General features: G+C 41.8%; 1 protein-coding gene and 1 long non-coding RNA gene across 21 annotated transcripts in view; one reads left to right on the forward strand and one right to left on the reverse strand.

The window, feature by feature from the left end:
• LOC141571128 (uncharacterized) overlaps positions 1–18,791 on the forward strand; it is a 36,975-nt gene extending 18,184 nt beyond the window's left edge. The window contains exons 2-5 of one of the 3 annotated variants that reach the window (XR_012495803.1): positions 2,040–2,154; positions 14,755–14,884; positions 16,155–16,224; positions 18,484–18,791. This is a non-coding gene — a long non-coding RNA (uncharacterized LOC141571128). Of the gene's footprint in view, positions 1–2,039; positions 2,155–3,006; positions 7,459–14,754; positions 14,885–16,154; positions 16,225–18,483 lie in introns of those variants that run through there. The other 2 variants (XR_012495802.1, XR_012495801.1) reach the window with 2 other exon arrangements.
• The window catches only part of TRPM3 (transient receptor potential cation channel subfamily M member 3), an 820,394-nt gene that overhangs the window by 10,267 nt on the left and 790,617 nt on the right, over positions 1–19,510 (reverse strand). For all 18 annotated transcript variants that reach the window (XM_074330560.1, XM_074330553.1, XM_074330550.1 and 15 more), the window contains 3 exons: positions 10,181–10,331; positions 9,869–10,068; positions 7,742–7,874 (listed from right to left, as the gene is read on the reverse strand). In XM_074330560.1, the coding sequence (XP_074186661.1) occupies positions 7,742–7,874; positions 9,869–10,068; positions 10,181–10,331 (484 nt within the window). The remainder of the gene's footprint in view (positions 1–7,741; positions 7,875–9,868; positions 10,069–10,180; positions 10,332–19,510) is intronic.

The following is a 19,510-nucleotide window of genomic DNA, read 5'->3' on the forward strand; positions in this document are numbered from 1 at the left end:
ATAACCATTAGCACTGCCCAGGGTCCAGGCACTCTCAGCCACCATGCCCAGGTATGTTCCCCAAAGACTCGTAAACTGAGCAATTCTGTGTCTGGCAAACCCGATGCTATTCACCCAGTAACACAGCTAATTCAAAAGAAAAATACAACTTTTCCCAGTTTTACTTTGTCTTGGGGTATAAACATAGCCTGAGAAACAAATTACTTAAAGTAGTAAGTTTGTGTGTCTTATAGACTTACAATTCACTTTTTCATCATCTACTGATGGAGTTTGATTTCACAATTTTATTTTTTGCAATTCAATAAGCTTTGGGTAAGTGGATAAAATACTTCTTCATTAAAGTCAGGAGAAGGACAGATTTTGCATTTCTGCAGAATGAGACTTTTTGGATACTCTAGGTACTGAGTCCCCTTAGCTTTTTAGTGTTGGCGGAACAACAAAAGGCAGGATAGTTTACTTCCTCCTTCTCCTTACCTTTCCTGGGCCCCGGTGTAGACAAGGTTGGTATGGAAAGAGGTAAAGACGCTCTTGTAGCATAATTGTAGGTGATCATTGGTCTGAGCATTGTGAAATATCTCCCTGTGTTGTGGGGACCCCACTCCCCACGCCCGCCTCCCTTCAGCCCTAGGATCTAACACTGCAGAGAAAGCTAGCAGGTGAGAGGCAGAGCTAAGGCACCAACAGGAGCCAATGGAAGAATCAGGACCTGGCTGTAGGTAGCACATGGAACACAGAGACTAAGGAGCCCAAGGGGGTGGGAGAAGAATGGAGGTTGAAGGAGGAAGAGGCCCCTTTAGCAAAACAGGAGGTTCCCAGTGGGAGCCCCAAGAGTGTGGCCTCAGGGAACAGAAGGAACTAGGGGAGGGAAGCCTGCCAGAACAGGGTCAAGGAACTATTCTTTACAAGGAACTAAATCTTAACTTTCCTGTGGGCACTGAGGTGCTTTGGAACATAAGACTTGGTTAAAAAAAAAACAAAAAAACCCGACTATTTCATCCATTTCCCCCAGAATTCTGGATGTGTTTAGCCACCTAATTGTATAATCATTTAGGTCATGGATGTAACTGACAGGGGGTTAATGTAGAAGTTATAAAAAAACAAAGTTTCCTAGAGTCAAATTTATATATGTTTGTTCATAATGACAGTGTGTTCCTTGATTTGAAAAAAAAAATTCTTGAAAAGTTAAGTGTAAATAGGCATGTATCTCAGATATAGTTAGGTCTGAGGAACAAACCGAGAGTTTTGGGTCATAACTGCAGTCACTCTGGAGCTGGCTCTGGCCAAACCACTCAGGAGATAAAATGGAGATAAGAATGATACATTTATGGAACAATAGAAAGCCACATGGGGACAGACACTGGAAGTGACCAAGTGAGAGTAAAGGAGAGACTGTGGAATGGAAGATGCCGTACAGGAGGAACTCCTGATTCTCCTTTCCCTCTTTCACGTCTCCAGACCTTGCGTGGCTCATTTCAGAATAACTCAGGAGGCAATCACGTAGGGACACAAGAAGGCCCTGGAAAGACGTGAGGTGGCTTCTGCTCCTGGGAGCCTAAGAAAGTCACAGCCGGGAACCCAGCCGAGGGGACTCAGTAGGTTAGTAACAAACCCAGCTATGAAGACAGCTATTGTCTACAGCCAGTAAGATGAGCAAAGGGATACTCAAAAGAAGGTTCTGGTGGCACAGCAAATTTCAGCTTCAATATATAATTCCTTAACCTAAGGACTGTTATTTTCTAGAAATTCATTGTCCTTTCTGAGAACCTCAACATGTGGTTAAATGAAATATAGTTAAAGGAAAAAGCGGGTTGGCAGGCCATGCCCGTTCTAAATTTCATATATTCCCTGGAGCGCTAGCAGAGGGGTCAGTGCGGGAGGAAAGGTAAACACAATCCTGTATCACATGAGCCCAATCACGGGGGCTTTGGTGGGCGGGGGAAGGGTTTTCAAATCAAAGCCAATGATGCAGAACAGCTAAAGCTAACTCTTGCTTATCCACAGATTTGATATCTAATTTGTGACTAATTTAAATCCTCTAGGGTCACCAGCCTTTCCCACTGGACCAATGATCCTTCACTCAAGGAGAAACTTTTCAATTCACCTCCATCAATAGAGATGCCAAAGAACAGCCCTGGAAAAAAGATGTGGCAGGAGGTGGGTGAAGCTCATCTTTTTTGGATTGTACAGTTTTGGGTTATTTATGAATTTCATATATCCTAAGTTAATCTTGTCTCTCTTTTTTATGAAAAATTATAAGTTGAATATACTATTAAGAGTCATGTATCTCTCACTTTTTGGGATCTAGGTGAAGTGAAAAAAAGGGTACAAAGCCCATTGGCTTGGGAAAGATAATGTTAGATTAAAAGATGGCGCTAGGAATACTGCATATCCCATGTTGCTAAAATTGTTACTGCCAAGAAGAAAATTCAAACTGCAACTTCTCCTGACTAGTGGAGCCTGACAAGGGTGATGGTGAAGATGATCTGGGAGCTGCAAGTTAGGGGTATGAGAATGAAATGCATGTGGGTGGGGCAGATCAAGTAAGTAGGTGAAGCCTCCAAGGCCGAGGAGAATAGAGGCAGGGATTCCGTGGCACGCCCAGTCCAAAGACACTCGGAATGAGTTTTAATAACCACTGTAAGTCCAAAACAACAGCCTTCTGTGAGCCCATGCGGCCCAAAGCCACCAGTTTGTGAATTCCGCTTTATGTAAGTTGAAGGAACCGGGAAAGAACGTCTGGCTCTGATCACCAGAAAACATAAGTAACCCTTAATAACCAAAGGGAAATAAAAAGAAATGCCAGTAGATTGCTGATTCCTGATATGCAACGTTCCTGGATCTGAGGAACTATGGGAGTTTGACAAAAATTGTAGACAGCATTAAAGAATGGCTTAGTTGTAGGTAACTATGCAGATGGTATCTTTTGAGTACTTTTAAAAAGATAGGGTTCGTTAACAGGAGACTCCATGGACTCAATATTAATCTTGTCTCTTTTTGATAATGCAGACTGACAGTTCCATAGATACAAAATATCTGTGATAAAGCACACTGTGATTCTCACAGGGAGGTTGACACACTGGGCTGACTGGAGAAAGGCGGATACCTGGCTGGCTGATGAAACAAACAAGAGATGGGACAACAATGGGCTGACGTCATCATGAAAAGTATGTTTTGGAGTTGTGCAATGTCTCGGTTCTATCTTGGTTCACCTAATCCGTGCTGATGAACATTTTGCTGAATTATGTTGTAGGCATGCTTATCAAGCAAACAATGATATAAAATTAATAGGATAAAAATTAATATAGTGGATGATAGAATCAGGATTCAAAGCGTCCTTGAGATGAATGACTCAAAAGGGGAAAAAAATTAAAGACAAATTTCACAGTAATGAATGTTAATCCTGATTTTAGGTTAAAAACAAGCTTTTCACAAGAACATATTTGAGGATATTTGAATCAGCTCATGTGAAAAAGCCCTGGTTCTAATTAATTGTAGGCTCACCTGAACTGAAGACATGACCTGGCTGCTATGATTATAATATAATCTATTAGCGAATAAAATATGTAGATCAAATAATAATAATAACCACCATTTATTGAAAGCATAATATCGCATATGTTATCTCAATGACTTTTAACACTCTACAGTTAGGTGTTAATACTCCATTGTACAGATGGGGACATAGGTTCAGAGGAGTTGAGTAACTTGCTAAATGTCACACATCTAATTACTAGAGAATTAGTATTAAAATCTTTCTATTATACTGTGTTCTTTCCCTTATAACATGGAAAGAACTACTTGTCCTATTGTACTCTATGAGTAGTAGCTCAGGACACAGTAGGTACTCAAAAATAGTAAAGGAATGAATAAAGGAATTAAATCTAGGCTCTAACTACAATGCAGAATTAAGTTCCATTTAGGTACCACATTCAAAAGGTGATACTGACAATTTAAAGGGCATGATGAGAAAATGACCAGAGTAATAGGAGATCTGCTGCCTGCATGACCAGTAGTTAAAGGATCTTGGGATATTTAGTTTGGAAAAAGCAAAGCAAAGTGGGGAGATGATTGTGATCTTCACATATGTAAAACGTTTCTCTCAGAGAGAAAAGAATTTATTCTTTTTTCTGTATTCATTCAGAAGACCAATATCTAAGGCAGTTTCTCCTTTTTCTAGTAGATGTTCAACTAGAAGCTGGGCATAACTAGACTATGCATTCTTTCACAGTAGAGTCCTTACATCCCTACCCCCTAACTCAGGCCCTGTTCATGCCAGTTGCTCAGTACATATTTGTTAAATCACCTTTGGCCAGGTGAGTGAGAAAAACAACTGCCTTGGGTACAAGTAATCTGTACTCAGTGATATCAAGAACCCTCTCCAAATTTAAGTTGTCAAATTGTATATGATCCACAGTGAATAATTCAGCACCGTCCTCTCCTAACTCTTGACTTGTCCACTGGGTTCCATCAGTGGTTCTCAAAATATGGTCCCTGGACCAGAGCGGCAGCATTAGCATCACTTGGAAACTTGTTAGAAATGAAAATTCTCAGGCCCCATTCCCGATGTAGTGATTCAGAAACTGGTGGGGGTGGGGGAAGGATACTCAGCAACCTGTGTTGTAACAAGCCCTCCAGATGATTTTTGAGGCCCTCAAAATTTGAGAAGCACTGGGTTAGATGTTTCTGGTTGTTTCTGCGTTGAGTGTCCATTGGAACTCAATGAGATTGTGTGTTTCTTGAGGACAGGGTTCTGCCTTGTGGGTCCTTTGTGCCTACCACATTGCCTGGCATACAGTGAAAGCCCAGTATGCACATACTGAAACAGAACTGAGCTTGAAAAAGAACAATAAGCATGGAATCTGATGGAACAGACTTTAAGGATTGGTCATCTTCAGCCAAAAGTCTAAACATCCTCAGAAAAGAAGCCAGTTGTCAACGTAGCTTAATAGGTTAAAATTTTGGTTATTTTTATATAATTATCATTAGCTAGATATTGACCCACGTAAAGTGGAGGGTATTGGTGACTCAATTAGCTCATTAGATTCTGAAATTGTATTGCTTTAGAAGCTTCGGGGTCATTGCTATATAAAAATGGGAAAGACAAGGATTTTTCAGAATCAAGGTCCTCGGAGGTGTTAATGATCTCCCAAATACTGGAATGAGTTCTTTACATACCCTTTGGGTGCAAAAATATGGTATAACAATGATGCATTTAAATTGATAATTACGGAAGTATCTATGTATTTCTAAAAAGATTCATACAAATACAACCTGTATACATAAATTGTATTTCAAAGAAACCGGCAGGTAGAGGAACATGGAGCTCACTATGTGAAGAAACCCTTCCTCCAAGTCTTTTAGTAGAGAGCCAGCTCTTAAGTCTTCTGATTTCAAATTTCTGTACTGGGGCTACCTAACATGCAGGGAGAATTAGGTAGTATTCTATGTACTATATAGACTGTACACAGGTATCTTATGTAAATTAAACATATGTACCTGTCTAAATATGTGTATATACATGTCCGTCATCTGTCTACTTATCTATCTGTCCGTCCATCAATCCACCTATCCATCCATCCATCTGTCTAATGTAAATAGGACAGGTGACTTCACCTGCCACTCCACTCAGAAACGCCATGTCCCAGAGTATATGTGAGATGAGTAATATGGATACACTCTTCCCTTAGTTGATCTCTGTTCCCTCATGTACTTCGTGGTATTTCTGTTGTGCTGAGTGCAATTCTAATGTTTAAAGGTGTTATTTTTTGGTACATTTACAAATGTAAAATAAACCACAACCACCAACAACAGAAACAAAACACCAAATACAGAAAGAAGTAGAATGAGGTCTGGCACTCATTCTGGCACCTGGGATTGGTCATGAGATCATCCTGGTCCTCCTGGTCCCCATTACTCCAGAAGGTCGCTAATCCCTAGGACATAGGGAAGGTGGCCTACCCTCTGTCCTGGATTTCTGGGAATTGCTCACCTTGGTCACCCTCCTGGAGGGTGGGGCTCTGTATCCACCCAGAGTGGGACAGGGCCCTGGGGGAGGAGTCTCCTGGAAGCGTTTGCAGGTGTGGGATGAGAGGCTCAGGTGGAGGTGCTATAGTTCCTTTCTGTTTCCATCCAATAGGAATTGGTGACATAGTCACAATATGCTCACATGTCCTGGGTCTGCACCTCTCATTCCATCGCCTCCGAGAGGCAAAGACTTCTTTGTGCCTTAACACTTCCTCCCCCTAACTTTCTGTCCCCCCGGGTCTATGGCTTTCTGAATTCAAAGAGCATTTCAAAGGCCCCTGGACATGTGCTTTGGAAATGTGTCTGAGTGATGGGCAATGTGTCTACATGGCACAATTTTCTGGGAACCACATGGTTATATGTCCATTAACAAATACGTTTTTTTAAGGCCTCAGAAGGAGAAAGATCTTCAGATTTACAGCTTCTTCCTTTGTTTGCCAGAAAATTACTTCACATTGTATCATCATAAACTGTTCTACTTTGCAAGACAGATTTGTATAGAATCTATGCATGACTTGAAACTTTATTAATATTGGCTGAGTACCTATGGATACAATCACTCAATGGCATATGCCTATACACCTACTTATCTAGACTGCATTCTCTAAAGAAATGAAGGGCCAGGGACAGAAAAATACCATTTGCATAATTTCTACAGAACCACTAGAGAATGTATGAAGTGGGTAAGCTGACAAAATGTCATTTCATGAAAACTGGAGATGATTGACTCAAGTTTTAGAAGTCTGAATCATGTTGACTAAATTTACCAATATATTATCTCTTTTCCCAGTATTTATAATTTGCTTCTGCCATCTTCATATCGCAAATGCTTAAAATTCAAAGTTATACCAGTTCCTTGTAACACTCTGGGTGTTCTTTAAAACAGTGTTCCCAAATGCTGGGTTTTGAGTGTGCCAGCCCTAAATGATGTTTTTATTAGTCTACAATAAAATGAGGAAAATAAGAAAATGTAAGTTCATTTGCATAAAGCTAGATTTATTAAATTAAAAGGATTCTCCTCTCTTTATTTTGAGATTTTTCTTACCGTCCAACTAGTCTACAAAACTATTTGGTCAATGAGATCTAAAAATATATAACCACTGGTTATATACATAAAGAAAAATCTGCTTTTATTTGTTTGCTTTTCTATTGTTCCATAAGAACAAAAAAAGAAAATAATTTTGAAAAAAAAACAACAACAAAAAAAAACACCCACCAAACAACCTCAACCATTATTCTAACTAATTCATATGTCTCTTGCTGTGGTTTACTCAAAAAGTACTGAGCACGCACAGAAGCCAGGTACCAGGACTATCTATACCTTTGGAGAAGATGCTCAGTGATCTACGCAAAACACAAACCTGCTGGAGAGCCTTGAGTTGGGCTGGGTTTCTCTTGGTTTGTTTGTATCTGTGTCAGAACTTTCCAATTTCTGGCCTGAGCCAGCAGCTCCTGCCCTGTCCTGAACCCAACACTCTCTAGTGTCCAGGATGGTGGCTACTACTGCCTGCTGGAGAAGTCCAGGATCTGTAAGTCTGGGGTTTTGATCTGTAAACCCTTCAGACAAAGTTCTGTTCTCTCATAAGCTTGATGATTTCTTGGACAATAAAAATAAACACAAGGGGTCTCTGTTTTTCGTGGCTGGGCAAACAAAAGCAATTGATAAAGCAAGCGATGGCATAAAACTTGCTGGGACATATGTGCCCAGGGAACATACCTTTCTGAAGTCACCCGTATCCTCTCGTCATTGGACGAGTTGAATCGATCATCCTTTTCTCTGAAATATTCTTCTATGCATTGTTCTTCAAAATCATGTACTTTCTTGAGCTCATCATCAGTTATGAACAGTTCTATGGAAAAAAAATGAGATATGAGTCAGAGAAGTAAAAGCGATGGAATCTGCTTTGGGGCCAAATGACTTTCCTAATTGAAACCAACGTTAGGAAAAGGGGCCTAGATTCTTTACTAAAGTCTCAAACTAAATCCAAATCCGGTCAGGCAACGTGTGTCACTGTCCTTTCTGTGAATTAGATTCACTGTGGGTCTCTAAGTTCGCTTGAACATATCTGGTTTACTGCAGGGACTGGTTAGAAGTATACAAGTGGTAAGGTCAAAAATGTAGCTCAATCAAGGAAAGGGAAACTACACAAAGAATGGAGTTTTCTTAAAAGCTCAATTTCCGGCTGAGTAGTATGGCAGACAGACATATTTTACAAAGGGCCTTGCTAAAAGCCCTTTTCCCTCTCCTTTTTCCCACTACTGAGGCTGGAAAGCCAAATACATATATTCCCAGCCTCCCTGGAAGGCAGTAGCAATGATGAAACCCAGTTTGGCTCAAGAAACAAAAGTCTGCTGGGGGCGCGGGGTTGGGGGTGGTGTATTGGGAAGAGATTTTGTTCTCCTGATAAACTGTAGAGAAGTGGCTGCTTATTTCTACATACATATTTTTTTAATTTTTTTTTTTACCCTCCCCTTTTCTTGCTTTGAACATAAATGTGATGATGGAAAGTGCAGCAGCTATTCTGCTACCACGAGACAAGACAGTGCAATAGCAAATAGCTGCACCTAAATATAGGACTCCGGGTCCTTGGCTTCAGTGAGCCATTGGTGAGCTCTGGGCTGTCAGCCTAGTCACCTTTTGCTTTGTGAGAAAAACAAAAACGTATTTATTTGTGTTATTGAGAATCTGGCTTTCTGTTAATAATAGGCAAACTAATTCATAACTGATACAGCCATAGAAAAAGTCCAGTGTAAATTTGACCCCCCACCCCGCCCCGCCTAAGCTTTCTATTTGCCTAAACTTATTTTTCAGGTGGAAATAGTGAACTTTGGAATTCTCAGCCCTCTCCAACTCTCCAATTTTAATGTCTAGAAAGAAGTCAGGCGCTGCTGTGTCAGGAATGTTGTTAAAAGCTTCAGACTTAGAGAAGCAGTTGATTAAGCGGCTTTGGTTTCAAACCTGAGAGCCACTAGTGATCACCTAGCAGTAACTCCCAGGCCCATTCCTAGAGGCTCTGGTTCAGTAGATCTAATGTAGATGGTCTACTTGACACACTTTCAGAAACCACAGTAGTTTGCTTATATGGGACTGGATGCCCAATGGTCCTTAACTGTGGGTGGTATCCAAGGGACACTTAGAAATCTGCAGGAGCTATTGATATTTAATGTGTGGAGGCTCGAGGTGCTAAATCCCCTGATGTGTGGGACAATCCTACATAACTAAGAATTGTTCTGCCTCAATGTTAACAGAATCTTCTTTTAGAAACACTGGGCTAGAAGGTGGATGGTGAAGGCTCTTCTATTTTTCCCTTTGAATAATGGAAAGCAGGGCTGATTTCCTCTGAAGTCATATAAGCACCACCCCTAATGTTTAAGAGATCAAAAACAAACAAACAAACAAAAAAACGATAGGTCCAGAAATGATAATGGGAAATCAAACTTAGTCACCTGCAACTGAACTCAATTCATGTAATGATGCTTAAATTATATATAATGCAGCATTGGGAGCATATAAATATGGTTGATATATTTTGTGGTGGGATCTCTGGAAAGTAAGAAACTTAGAACCTATGAAGGTGCTAACACAGCCCTGCTGAAGACTGGTTTTACCTCACTAGGAAAGATATGAGGCTAAGAATACTCGATTTTCAGCCCCCTACTGTCTTCTTTCTAGCACTGCTTCTCAGGCAAGCATGCCCTCCAGTTCCCTTCCAAGTCTTCAGAGTTGCCAGCAGTCTGCAGAAAGCTGGAGGAACCGGTAGCCCCAGGGTCCTGAATGACTGCCTATAGGAAGCAGTAGGGAGCTCTGATTTGTGGCTGCTGAGGGCTGTCACTCAACGCTTACTCAGGCCATAGTCCCTTTCGTCTGGGTCGCTCTCATGTTTCCTCCATCGGCAACACAGGTGCTGGAATATCATGGTCATGTGGCTGAAGATGATCAGAGGTGGGGGCAGAACCGGCCTTTCATGGAAAGTCATGATGAGCTGATACCTCTGAAACTTCCACACTTGGTTGGATATTGACTTTACTTCAAAAAATGTATTGCTGAAATAGAGACCAGAGAGAATCAAGTGAGAAACTCCACTGCTTTCCGAAGCGTCACATCCCGCCAGTGCCCCCACTCTATCCCAAGTGCTCTGGAGTAGGACCCACTTACTTAAAGACGGCGATGAGCAGGTTGACCAGCAGGATGTTCGCTACTAACAGGTAGCAGGCCATGATGGCCGGCACGATCCAGGCTCCTGTCTTGCAGGGAGGCAGCTGGATTATTTTACCATCCTCTCGGGTCTCGTTCTGCCCACAGGGAGCTGGAGGAAGCGACACAAGTAACAAATAAGAAATCATGGCTATTTGATTTAAAAAAAAAAAGACTGAAAGAGAGTTTTGTTTGTTTGTTTGTTTTGAAGATGGAGGAAAAGTACAGCCATCTCAAAACAAACAGAAGAAAGAAAAAAAAAAATTCCAAAAAAGGCCAAAATGGAAAAATAAAAGCTTCATGACTATCCCAAGGGGCTGCTGCTCCTCCAGAGGGGAACTCGTTCCTCTTGTCTCCCAAGTTGTCATCTGACTTGCAAGAGGTGGGTGGAGTCCCCTGCTCGCTCACCCTGTCCCTTGGCCCCTGACGTTCACTGAGGGGCACTTGATGTCCTTAGAAGTCTGGTGAGGGCTTTCCTGGGGAGCAGCAGGAGAAGCAGTCTCACTGCCCTGTCAAGTTACTTTCAAAATGTGCTGTGGAGGCCGGAAGCCTGACAGCTGTAAGAGCAGCAGCATGGAGGGGCTATTGATTGGGAATTAACGGGGGGCAGCTGTTAATTGCTGCAAGAAACAACCTGGGGGCTCCGAGTTAATGATTTGCTGTCTCAGTGAGGAAGGAACAGAACAAAACAGGGCATCGCCTTGGGAAGTATTTAGAGGCCTTGTCTCTCTGTGCTCCTGACAAATGGCATTTCACGGGGAGGGCAATGAGGGGTGATGGGCTGGGACCTCAGAGCCAGTAGCCACCTGCTTTCTTCCAGCATTTTCATCCCAAAAATGGGCTTTTCAGGACACAGGGAACAAAACTCAACTGCACTAAAAAAAAAAAAGGCAAATGGGGAAAAAAGATCTGTAGGTGGGGGTGAGGAGGAAGGTGATGTGTGTGTGGGGGGGACTGGGTGAGCGTGAATCATGTGCTAACGAGGCCTGCTTGGAGTTTCCGGGTAACTTCAGGGGAAAAAGAAATCCTTGACAAAGCTCCTTAGTGCTGCGCTGACAACATGGCTCAGGGAGGGAGATGATGCCCTTAGGTGCCCAGAGGTAGGTGAGGTTGCCCTCCTGCTTCAGCTCTCCCTCTCCCTTATTTGGCTTTAGAACAGGGTCCTTTTGCAGCTATCTATAAAAAGGGGTGGAGCATGAAGATGTCTCAGCTGTTGCCACAGGCAGCTTTTGAGGATCTGCCAGGAAGGTTTGCAGAGTTGACCCAGAGTCTTCTTGGAAGGAGTACCTGGCACGGGGAGTCCATTCTCTTCTCAAGAGTTAATGTTGCTAGGCTGTGTGCTTTGTACTTCCCAACCCTGGCTGCACAGGGGATCACGTGCAGAGCTTTAAAAAATGCCAATGTCCAAGCTGCACCCGAGACAACTGAATCAGAGTCTCTGAGGATGGCTCAGGCATCAATATTTCTTTTAAAACTTCCCAGGTAATTCTCAGGTGCCACTAAGGTAAGGCCACTGAGCTAGAATTAGGCTGCAAAAAGTATATGCTTTTTTACATGCTCTCAAGCCAAAAATGCATCTTCTCACACTGTGAGGGTTTTCATAATATCAGGACACTAAGATCCTGTTTTTATGGCCAGAGAAAAATGGCCAAAGTGCTTCCTTTGGATTTGCCTGCAAGATGATTGGGTGTTGGATCGGGTGTTTTAAAGGAGCCGGAATCTTTTTATTATTGGCAGTTGTGGCACTAACTGCCCAAGAGAGCCCTCCCTGAGAAGGAAAACCCAGTGATGGAGGCCCCCACTGACTCCAGGATGAAGTCCAAACTCTGAGGGTGGCTGGCTCAGTGCCATCTCTTGCCACTTCCCATCTCTGCCTATGAGCACAAACTGAACCCAGTTTCTTGCAGTTCCTGGAAATGTCACGCTATCTCTTACTGCCTGATTTTGAGTCTTGCTTCTTTTACTTCCAAAGACCCCTCTGACACCTTGCTTTCCCTCCCATGCTTCACTCGGGTAAATGCTGTTCAACGTTCAGTGCTCAGTTAGCTTTCTGAAGCCCACCCCAGGACCGGCACAGGTATTGACAAAGATTTTCTGCTTGATCAAACGGAACTCAGGCTTTCCTGAGCTCTTTTTCAATTAGGCCTCAGCTTTCGGACTTCTGTGTTTTTCTCTGCATTGTTCAATTTTAGCAAGAATCCTGATAAGTCATTTTAGCCAGAATCCTCACCTTCAATATCTGATCACTGCTGATATCTATCTAATCAGGTTCCTTATTCTCCACCATTTCCCAAATGGTGTCTGATCACCCTGGCCTGCCTTCAGCAAGAATCTTGTTAGATAATCAAAACAGCATGGTATTGGCAGAAAAACAGACACTCAGACCAATGGAATAGAGTTGAAAACCCAGAAATAAACCCACATATATATGGGAAGATAATTTTTGGCAAAGGAGCCAAAAACATACAATGGAGAAAAGACAGTCTGTTCAATAAATGGTGCTGGGAGAATTGGAAAGCCACGTGTAAAAGAATGAAAGTAGACTGCTATCTGTCACCATGTACCAAAATTAACTCAAAATGGATCAAAGACCTAAACATAGGTCCTGAAACAATAAACTGCAAGGAACAAAGCATAGGTACTAAACTTACCGACTTTGGGTTCAAAACGGATTTTTTTTTAAGCAAAGGGAAGTAAAACCAAAAATAAATGAATGGGACTATATGAAACTAAAAAGCTTCTGCATAGCAAAAGTAACCACCAACAAAACAAAGAGGCAACCAACCAAATGGGAGAAGATATTTGCAAACAATGCCTGATAAGGAGCTAATACCCAAAATATATAAAGAACTTGTACAACTTAACAACAAAACAAACAATCCAATTAAAAAATGGGCAGAGGACCTGAACAGATACTTCTCCCAAGAAGACATACAAATGGCCAACAGATATATGAAAAAATGCTCAATTTTATTAGTTAGGGAAAAGCAAATCAAAACCGCAGTGAGATATCACCCCACACCTGTTAGAATGGCTATCATCAACAAGACAAATAATCACAAGTATTGGCGAGGTTGTGGAGAAAAAGAAAGACTCATATACTGGTGGTGGGAATGTAAATTGGTACAGCCACTATAGAAAACAGTATGGAGGTTCCTCAAAAAATTAAGAATAGAATTACCATATGACCCAGCAATCCTTCTTCTGGGTATCTACCCAAAAAATCTGAAAACATCTATCTGTAAAAATATATGGACCCCGATGTTCATTGCAGCATTATTCAAGGTGGCCAAGACATGAAAACAACCAAAGTGTCCTTTGATATATGATTGGATAAAGAAGATATGGTACATATATGATGAATATTACTCAGTCATAAGAAAAGATGAAATACTGCCATTTGCGACAACATGGATGGATCTTGAGATTATAATGCTAAGCAAAATAAGTCAGACAAAAAGTCAAGTACCATATGATTTCACCGATATGTGGGATATAAAACTGAGAGCAACAAAGTAACAAGACAAACAAATAAAAAACCCCAAAAGTCATAGACACAGACAACAGTTTAGTGGTTACCAGAGGGTCGGGGGGGAGGAGGGTGGTAGAAGAGGGTAAATGGGATCAAATACATGGTGATAGAAGGAGAACTGACTCTGGGTGGTGAAAACATAACGTGATCTATAGATGATGTATTATAGAAATGTACACTTGAAACCTAATAATTTTACTAACCAATGCCACCCCAATAAATTTAATAAATTAAAAAATAAAATAAATTCTCAAAAAACAAAAAAAGGAATCTTGAATCTTGTTCGGTCAGTTTAGCCAGGATGCTCCTTATCCCTGATATTTCCTCTTAGTGATTTTTCCATTCTCTGACCCCACCCCCCACTCTGTTCCTGTCTGTAAATTCCCCGTTTTTCTTGTTTTATTCAGAATTGAGTCCATTCTCTCTCCCGTTACAAAACCCCATTGCAGTACCCCTACTGCCTTGAATAAAGTCTTCCTTACTATCCTTCACAAGTGTCTCAAATACTTTTTTTCTTTAACAAATAATATTTCTTTAGTAATTTTATCTTTTTTATAACCCCAGGCTGTCCCCTCCCCGCTCCCACATATCCCTTTGGGAGGCTTCCCACACTGTGTCACCATCACCAATTTACTCATGTGTGTCCAACATAAGATTCCCAGTGAGAAAATTACTTTTGATGGCTTCCCATTACCTGGCTCAGTGCATACACACAGCGCATCCACACATATCTACACGTTTGCTGTTTGTTGAATGAATAAAAGCGATTATTGGACACAATGTGGTTGTTGAGTAGTAACAAACATTTCCCACAGTTCGGCAGGCCTATTCATGATGGACAGACCTAGCTCTGAGCGGTTGTTGGTTCTTTCCTTAGGTTCTTTCCTGAAACCTCACCCTTGGCTTGGCAAGAAGGCTTCTCACTCAACCAGACTTCAGGGTCTCTGTTACCCACTTGGCCACAGGCCTCAAGGAATCACTTGCTTTGCTTTTCTCTCTGTAGGGAAGCTTGCCCCACTTATCCACTCCCTTCCTTCCAGCCTGACCTCCTGAGGGGCTGTCACTCTCCTCTGGCTCCTGCTCAGATCTCTCTGGGGAAAGCTGATAAAGAACAGCAGAAAGAACTGCTTCAGGTAAGTTACAAACTGCACGGTTTTGACATATGTAGTCCCTGATCTCCACTTCTCAATGACACTCTGAGATTTCTCTTTACATTCTGGGAGAACGTAAAATAAACTTGTGACGGGAAGAGCTCATCCATCTTGCTCTTTTGACCCCATGTTTAGTGAAGCATCCAGACACTTCCTCCGTTCCTCCTTTCTTCTAGCCTAAAGAGAAAACCAGGGAGAACAGTAGGTGCTTGCTGGTTTCATGGCCCACACACCTTTCCATGGACCTTCAGATAGTCACTGACATATCTCTACATCTCTGATTGGTTCCTCTGCTCCATCCCTCAAAACCCTCTAACAGTTCAAAGATTAGACCAGCTTAATACCTTTATACAAGATTTGCTTTGATGTCAGTGTGATTGGCTCTGGGAACTCCCTGACAATTCTTTGGGTATTAACTTATTTCAGCTTCCCCCACACCTGTTATCCATCCTGCCTTATAGAGGTAGTGTTACTTTAGTGGGTAGAAACACGCATTATAAACAAGTGGACCAGGGTTCAAGCCCTGATTCTACCATTTTCAAATGATGTGACATTAGCTTACTCCATGTACTACAGCCTCCTCATCTGTAAAACAGGGGTAGTAATAGTAGGTAACATAGGGGAAGTTGTCAAGATCATTCATTTGTGCACCTGAAACTAATAAATGTTAAAAAAATCATTAAATGAGATAATGCATGCAAAGCACTTAGCTCATAGCACGTGATTAACATTAGTATTGCTACTTTTGTAATGAATAGACTTTAAGCTTCTCAAGTGTAGGGACTATGTCTGATCCCTCTGTTTTGCAATCATTATGCACAGCGCTTATTCGACAAACATTTATTGAATGGTTATACTATGCAGGGTACAAGGGATTTGGGGGATCAAATAGGCAGCCCCTGTTGTTTAAGAACCTCACAACTTAGGAGCAGGGATGGGGAACAGAACATTGCATTTCTGTGTGATGTGGGCTCTGATGGGGGATCTGAAGAAGCCCTGCAGCCCCTCTTGCCTGGGTCACACCCAGCAATCTGGTGTCAGAACCAGCCTCGAGGACCATCATCTAGATTCGATAGCAACACGTGCAGTATAAATGAATTAGATAATCCTTGTGACAGTAAGAAGGATAATAAACATGGATCATTAAGAAACCTTCATTTGGTCCTATCAGCAAAGAAGCAGTGAACATTATAGGCAGCAGTTAGTACAAAACACTGCTCTATAATGGCTTCTAATGATGTCCTTGTTCTAGGTATTTATCTGCACTAGAAAATGCCCTGACTCAAACTTACAGATGTCAACCATGGATGACGATGAACTAGGTAACTGAAAGCCCTGACAGGGGTCAGATTTCAAGATGGAGGATAAGCTATCTGGATTGTCGTAGGGCACCACCCAGTATCTGGAGGTTCATGTTCCCAGGGAAATCCTCCAGGGCACATGCACCCAAGATGACACCTGGGTGGATGTTTAGGGACATGTTGGCTGGTGGCTACCACTGTGCTTCCTCCTTCCCTGCTTTGGAACCTGACACTTGAGTGGTTATTCTCCCATTCCTGTTGCAAGAAGTAAATACATACATAATCACTACCACCTTCATATCAAGCGGCATGTTGTCATCTCCCTCTTCATTGGTAATGATGCAGAGTGTCGCTAGTGGATCTTTGCTGGTTCTACCTGCCCAGTATACATTTCCCCTTTCTCTGGTAGGAGTATCCTGGTTTCCTTTTGTGGAGACGCCCCAGCCCCACTCTTGGGCTATGAATTTGGGTGAAATGAACTCCAGTTCCATTTCTAGGATATTAGTCAGTGTGCTTTATACCCTGATTGCAGTGATTGGTTAAGACATGAACATGTGACTCTAGCCTGAGCAATCAGAGCCAATGAGCATAAGCCTTGGCACTTTTGCTGAAAGTAGTATAAAACAGCTGTTGTCTTTTTATAATGCGATGTAAGGCTACCAAATGGAGAGGGCCTGTCCAGGAGTGAGTGTATCACAGAGAAGGGAAACTGATTTCTGACCCAGCCATATCTAAAATCAGCATTCTTAGTAATACAAACTATAAAATTCATTTTTTTCCTTAAGTCAATTTGAATTGAGTTTCTATTACTTGCAATTAAGAGTCCTGGCTAATACAATCACTCTCCCCTCCAACCCCTATCTATAGGCCGGTAATAAAAGACATTGATATTTTGGGCACCTTACTCCTGAGAGACTGCATTTGGAGTATTGGAATAGCATGAAAAGATTGGAAGGGGCAACCAGGAATGTGAAATCTGACCTGATACCAAGGTTAAGTCAGTGTGAGGGTTTCAGGACCCAGAGACACTGGTACTCTCCTTCTTCCTCCAAGCACAAAAGAACTTAAGGGCTCTATCCTGATCAATGCTCAGTTGTCCAACTGGGGCCTCTGACTCAGAAACCAATGACACAGATTTCACTTATTATCAAATCAGGAGGGTAAATGCAGTTGGAGAAGTTTGGCCAAACACCAGGACACGGCCAACTGCTCCCAAAGTGAAGACAATGTTGTTCTAGAAGCTGATCATAGATAAATGGGGCCACGGGAGTCTCAGGGTGTGGGTGCAGGGACAGAGTGGGAAGGCTACTTTTATGCAGCTGTGGCCAAATTAGAAGGGATCAAACATTTGGAGATTCAGATTTGCTATGGTTTATCTATGTGGGTCACATTGACACACTGCATGGCAGGAAGTTGGAGGTGCCATTTCTACTAACTATGCATTAACAGGTAGAAATGAAACAGATGATTGGGTTCCAAAACAATGATAGGTTGTGCAGTCATAATCTGGCCAGAGTATGCAAATGACAGTAAAAAAGCTTCTGCCCCCTTACCCTCACTTTCTATACATGTTCTGGAGAGCAGCCCTCCAATGGTTGGACTTTATAAATTGTTTTATAAATAAACTTTTATAATAATTATAATAAGGTCGACAGTATCCCTCACTAGAATATAAATTCCATGGTGATAGGAGTTTTTGTCTGGAGTTTTGCTGTTTTTGTCAAAACAGCAGCTAGAACACTTCCTGGCACATAGTAGGTACTCAATAAATATTTGCCAAATGAATACAGGCAGGAATATTACACACTGTACATTTGACCTGCGTTGTCACGCATTTCTGCAAGGGTTACACCTGATCGATTTCACTGGGTCAGTGTCTGTTTTCCTATTTACTTTAAGATCTCAGGTGCCACATTTCCTATAAGAACAGATGTTTATTTATTTGTTTGTTTTTGCAATTGCCAAGTTTTGCAATTAAAGGAACATGCCTTGTCTTTGGCAAAGGCTGTCGCAAATCTCCCTTCTGAATGCTGCTGTGTAAATCTCCAGGCACACCAGCCATAACACTCCATCTTGTACTTGTGCAGACATTGCTAATCAATCATGACACTCTTGCCTTCTGAGCCAAGTTGTGGCCTTGGAATCCTTTTCAAGACAAAACTCCCTAAAGCACAACCAATCAACTGAAATTGACACAAGAGAAGGAACCTTTCCCTTAGTTCCTTCAGAAATGAGAATGCGAGGTCTGGGGTGAAAGATAATTTCTGTGCTTCTTTTCAGGATCCTCGTGACCACATAGCCTGGCCAATACCCAACGTATACCACCTCAGTTGCCCAGGAACAAAAAAGTTGGGTCAAATTGGACATCCTGCTTTTCTCAGATCCCAACATTTTTGATGAAGGACCACCCTGAGTGTGTTTTGGGACCTCTCCCATGTATATCCCAGGCCCCTGGACACGGCCTACTGCTCATTTTAAAACAAAGCTTTTTGTTTCAGATCCCAGGAAATTCAGATCCTAGTTCTTTATTTGGGCTCCTTAAAAATGAAGGAGAGTAGAGACTTGGGAATACAAACCTAGGGAAAACATAGCACATGCCAGCTTCTGTGCAGGATGCTTTATGTTGGTCATTGCATTAAAGCTTCCCTATAGCTCTGTAAGAAAGGTATTTTTTTGCTTCCAAGTTGAGGAAATACACACCAAGGGGTGAAATGCCTTATCCAAGACCACACAGCTTATAAGGGATAATGTAAGAACCATTCACTCATTCATCCCAAAATACTAATTCCTCCTCTGTGCCAGTGGGAATTGGCACTGGAGATGCAATTATGAGTGATACAGAAATGAGTCCTTTCTCAGACCCCAAAGCTTGTGTGTACTCTGCTTTATCTCATGTGGTCTTTCCAATGTAGTAATGCATAATTTAATAGTTGACCACCTATCGCATACTTAAATATAATGCCCTGTGCTATATGAGTTTATTTATTATATCACCTTATTTTAATCTTGACAATATTTTGACATGATAGATATTATTATCCCCATTTTACAGATAAAGAAGTGTGGCTTAGAAAGCTTTAGTATCTCTGCTAGTATCTTAAAGACAATAAGAACTCAGGAGGGCCACTCAAGCCTGCTCCACCATGAAGTCTCTTTCCTTTGTGCCTCTGAAGAAAGCCAACATGGGGTTGAGAGGACTCTCTCAATTATGAATAAACATAGAGACAGATTAATAGACATCTGAATTTTTCTTGTTTCCATCAATAAGAAGGAAAAATATGTATGGAACACTAAAATTCAGAGACTG

This window comes from Rhinolophus sinicus, linkage group LG04 (assembly GCF_036562045.2).
Source record: "Rhinolophus sinicus isolate RSC01 linkage group LG04, ASM3656204v1, whole genome shotgun sequence".
Taxonomy (NCBI): Eukaryota; Metazoa; Chordata; class Mammalia; order Chiroptera; family Rhinolophidae; genus Rhinolophus; species Rhinolophus sinicus.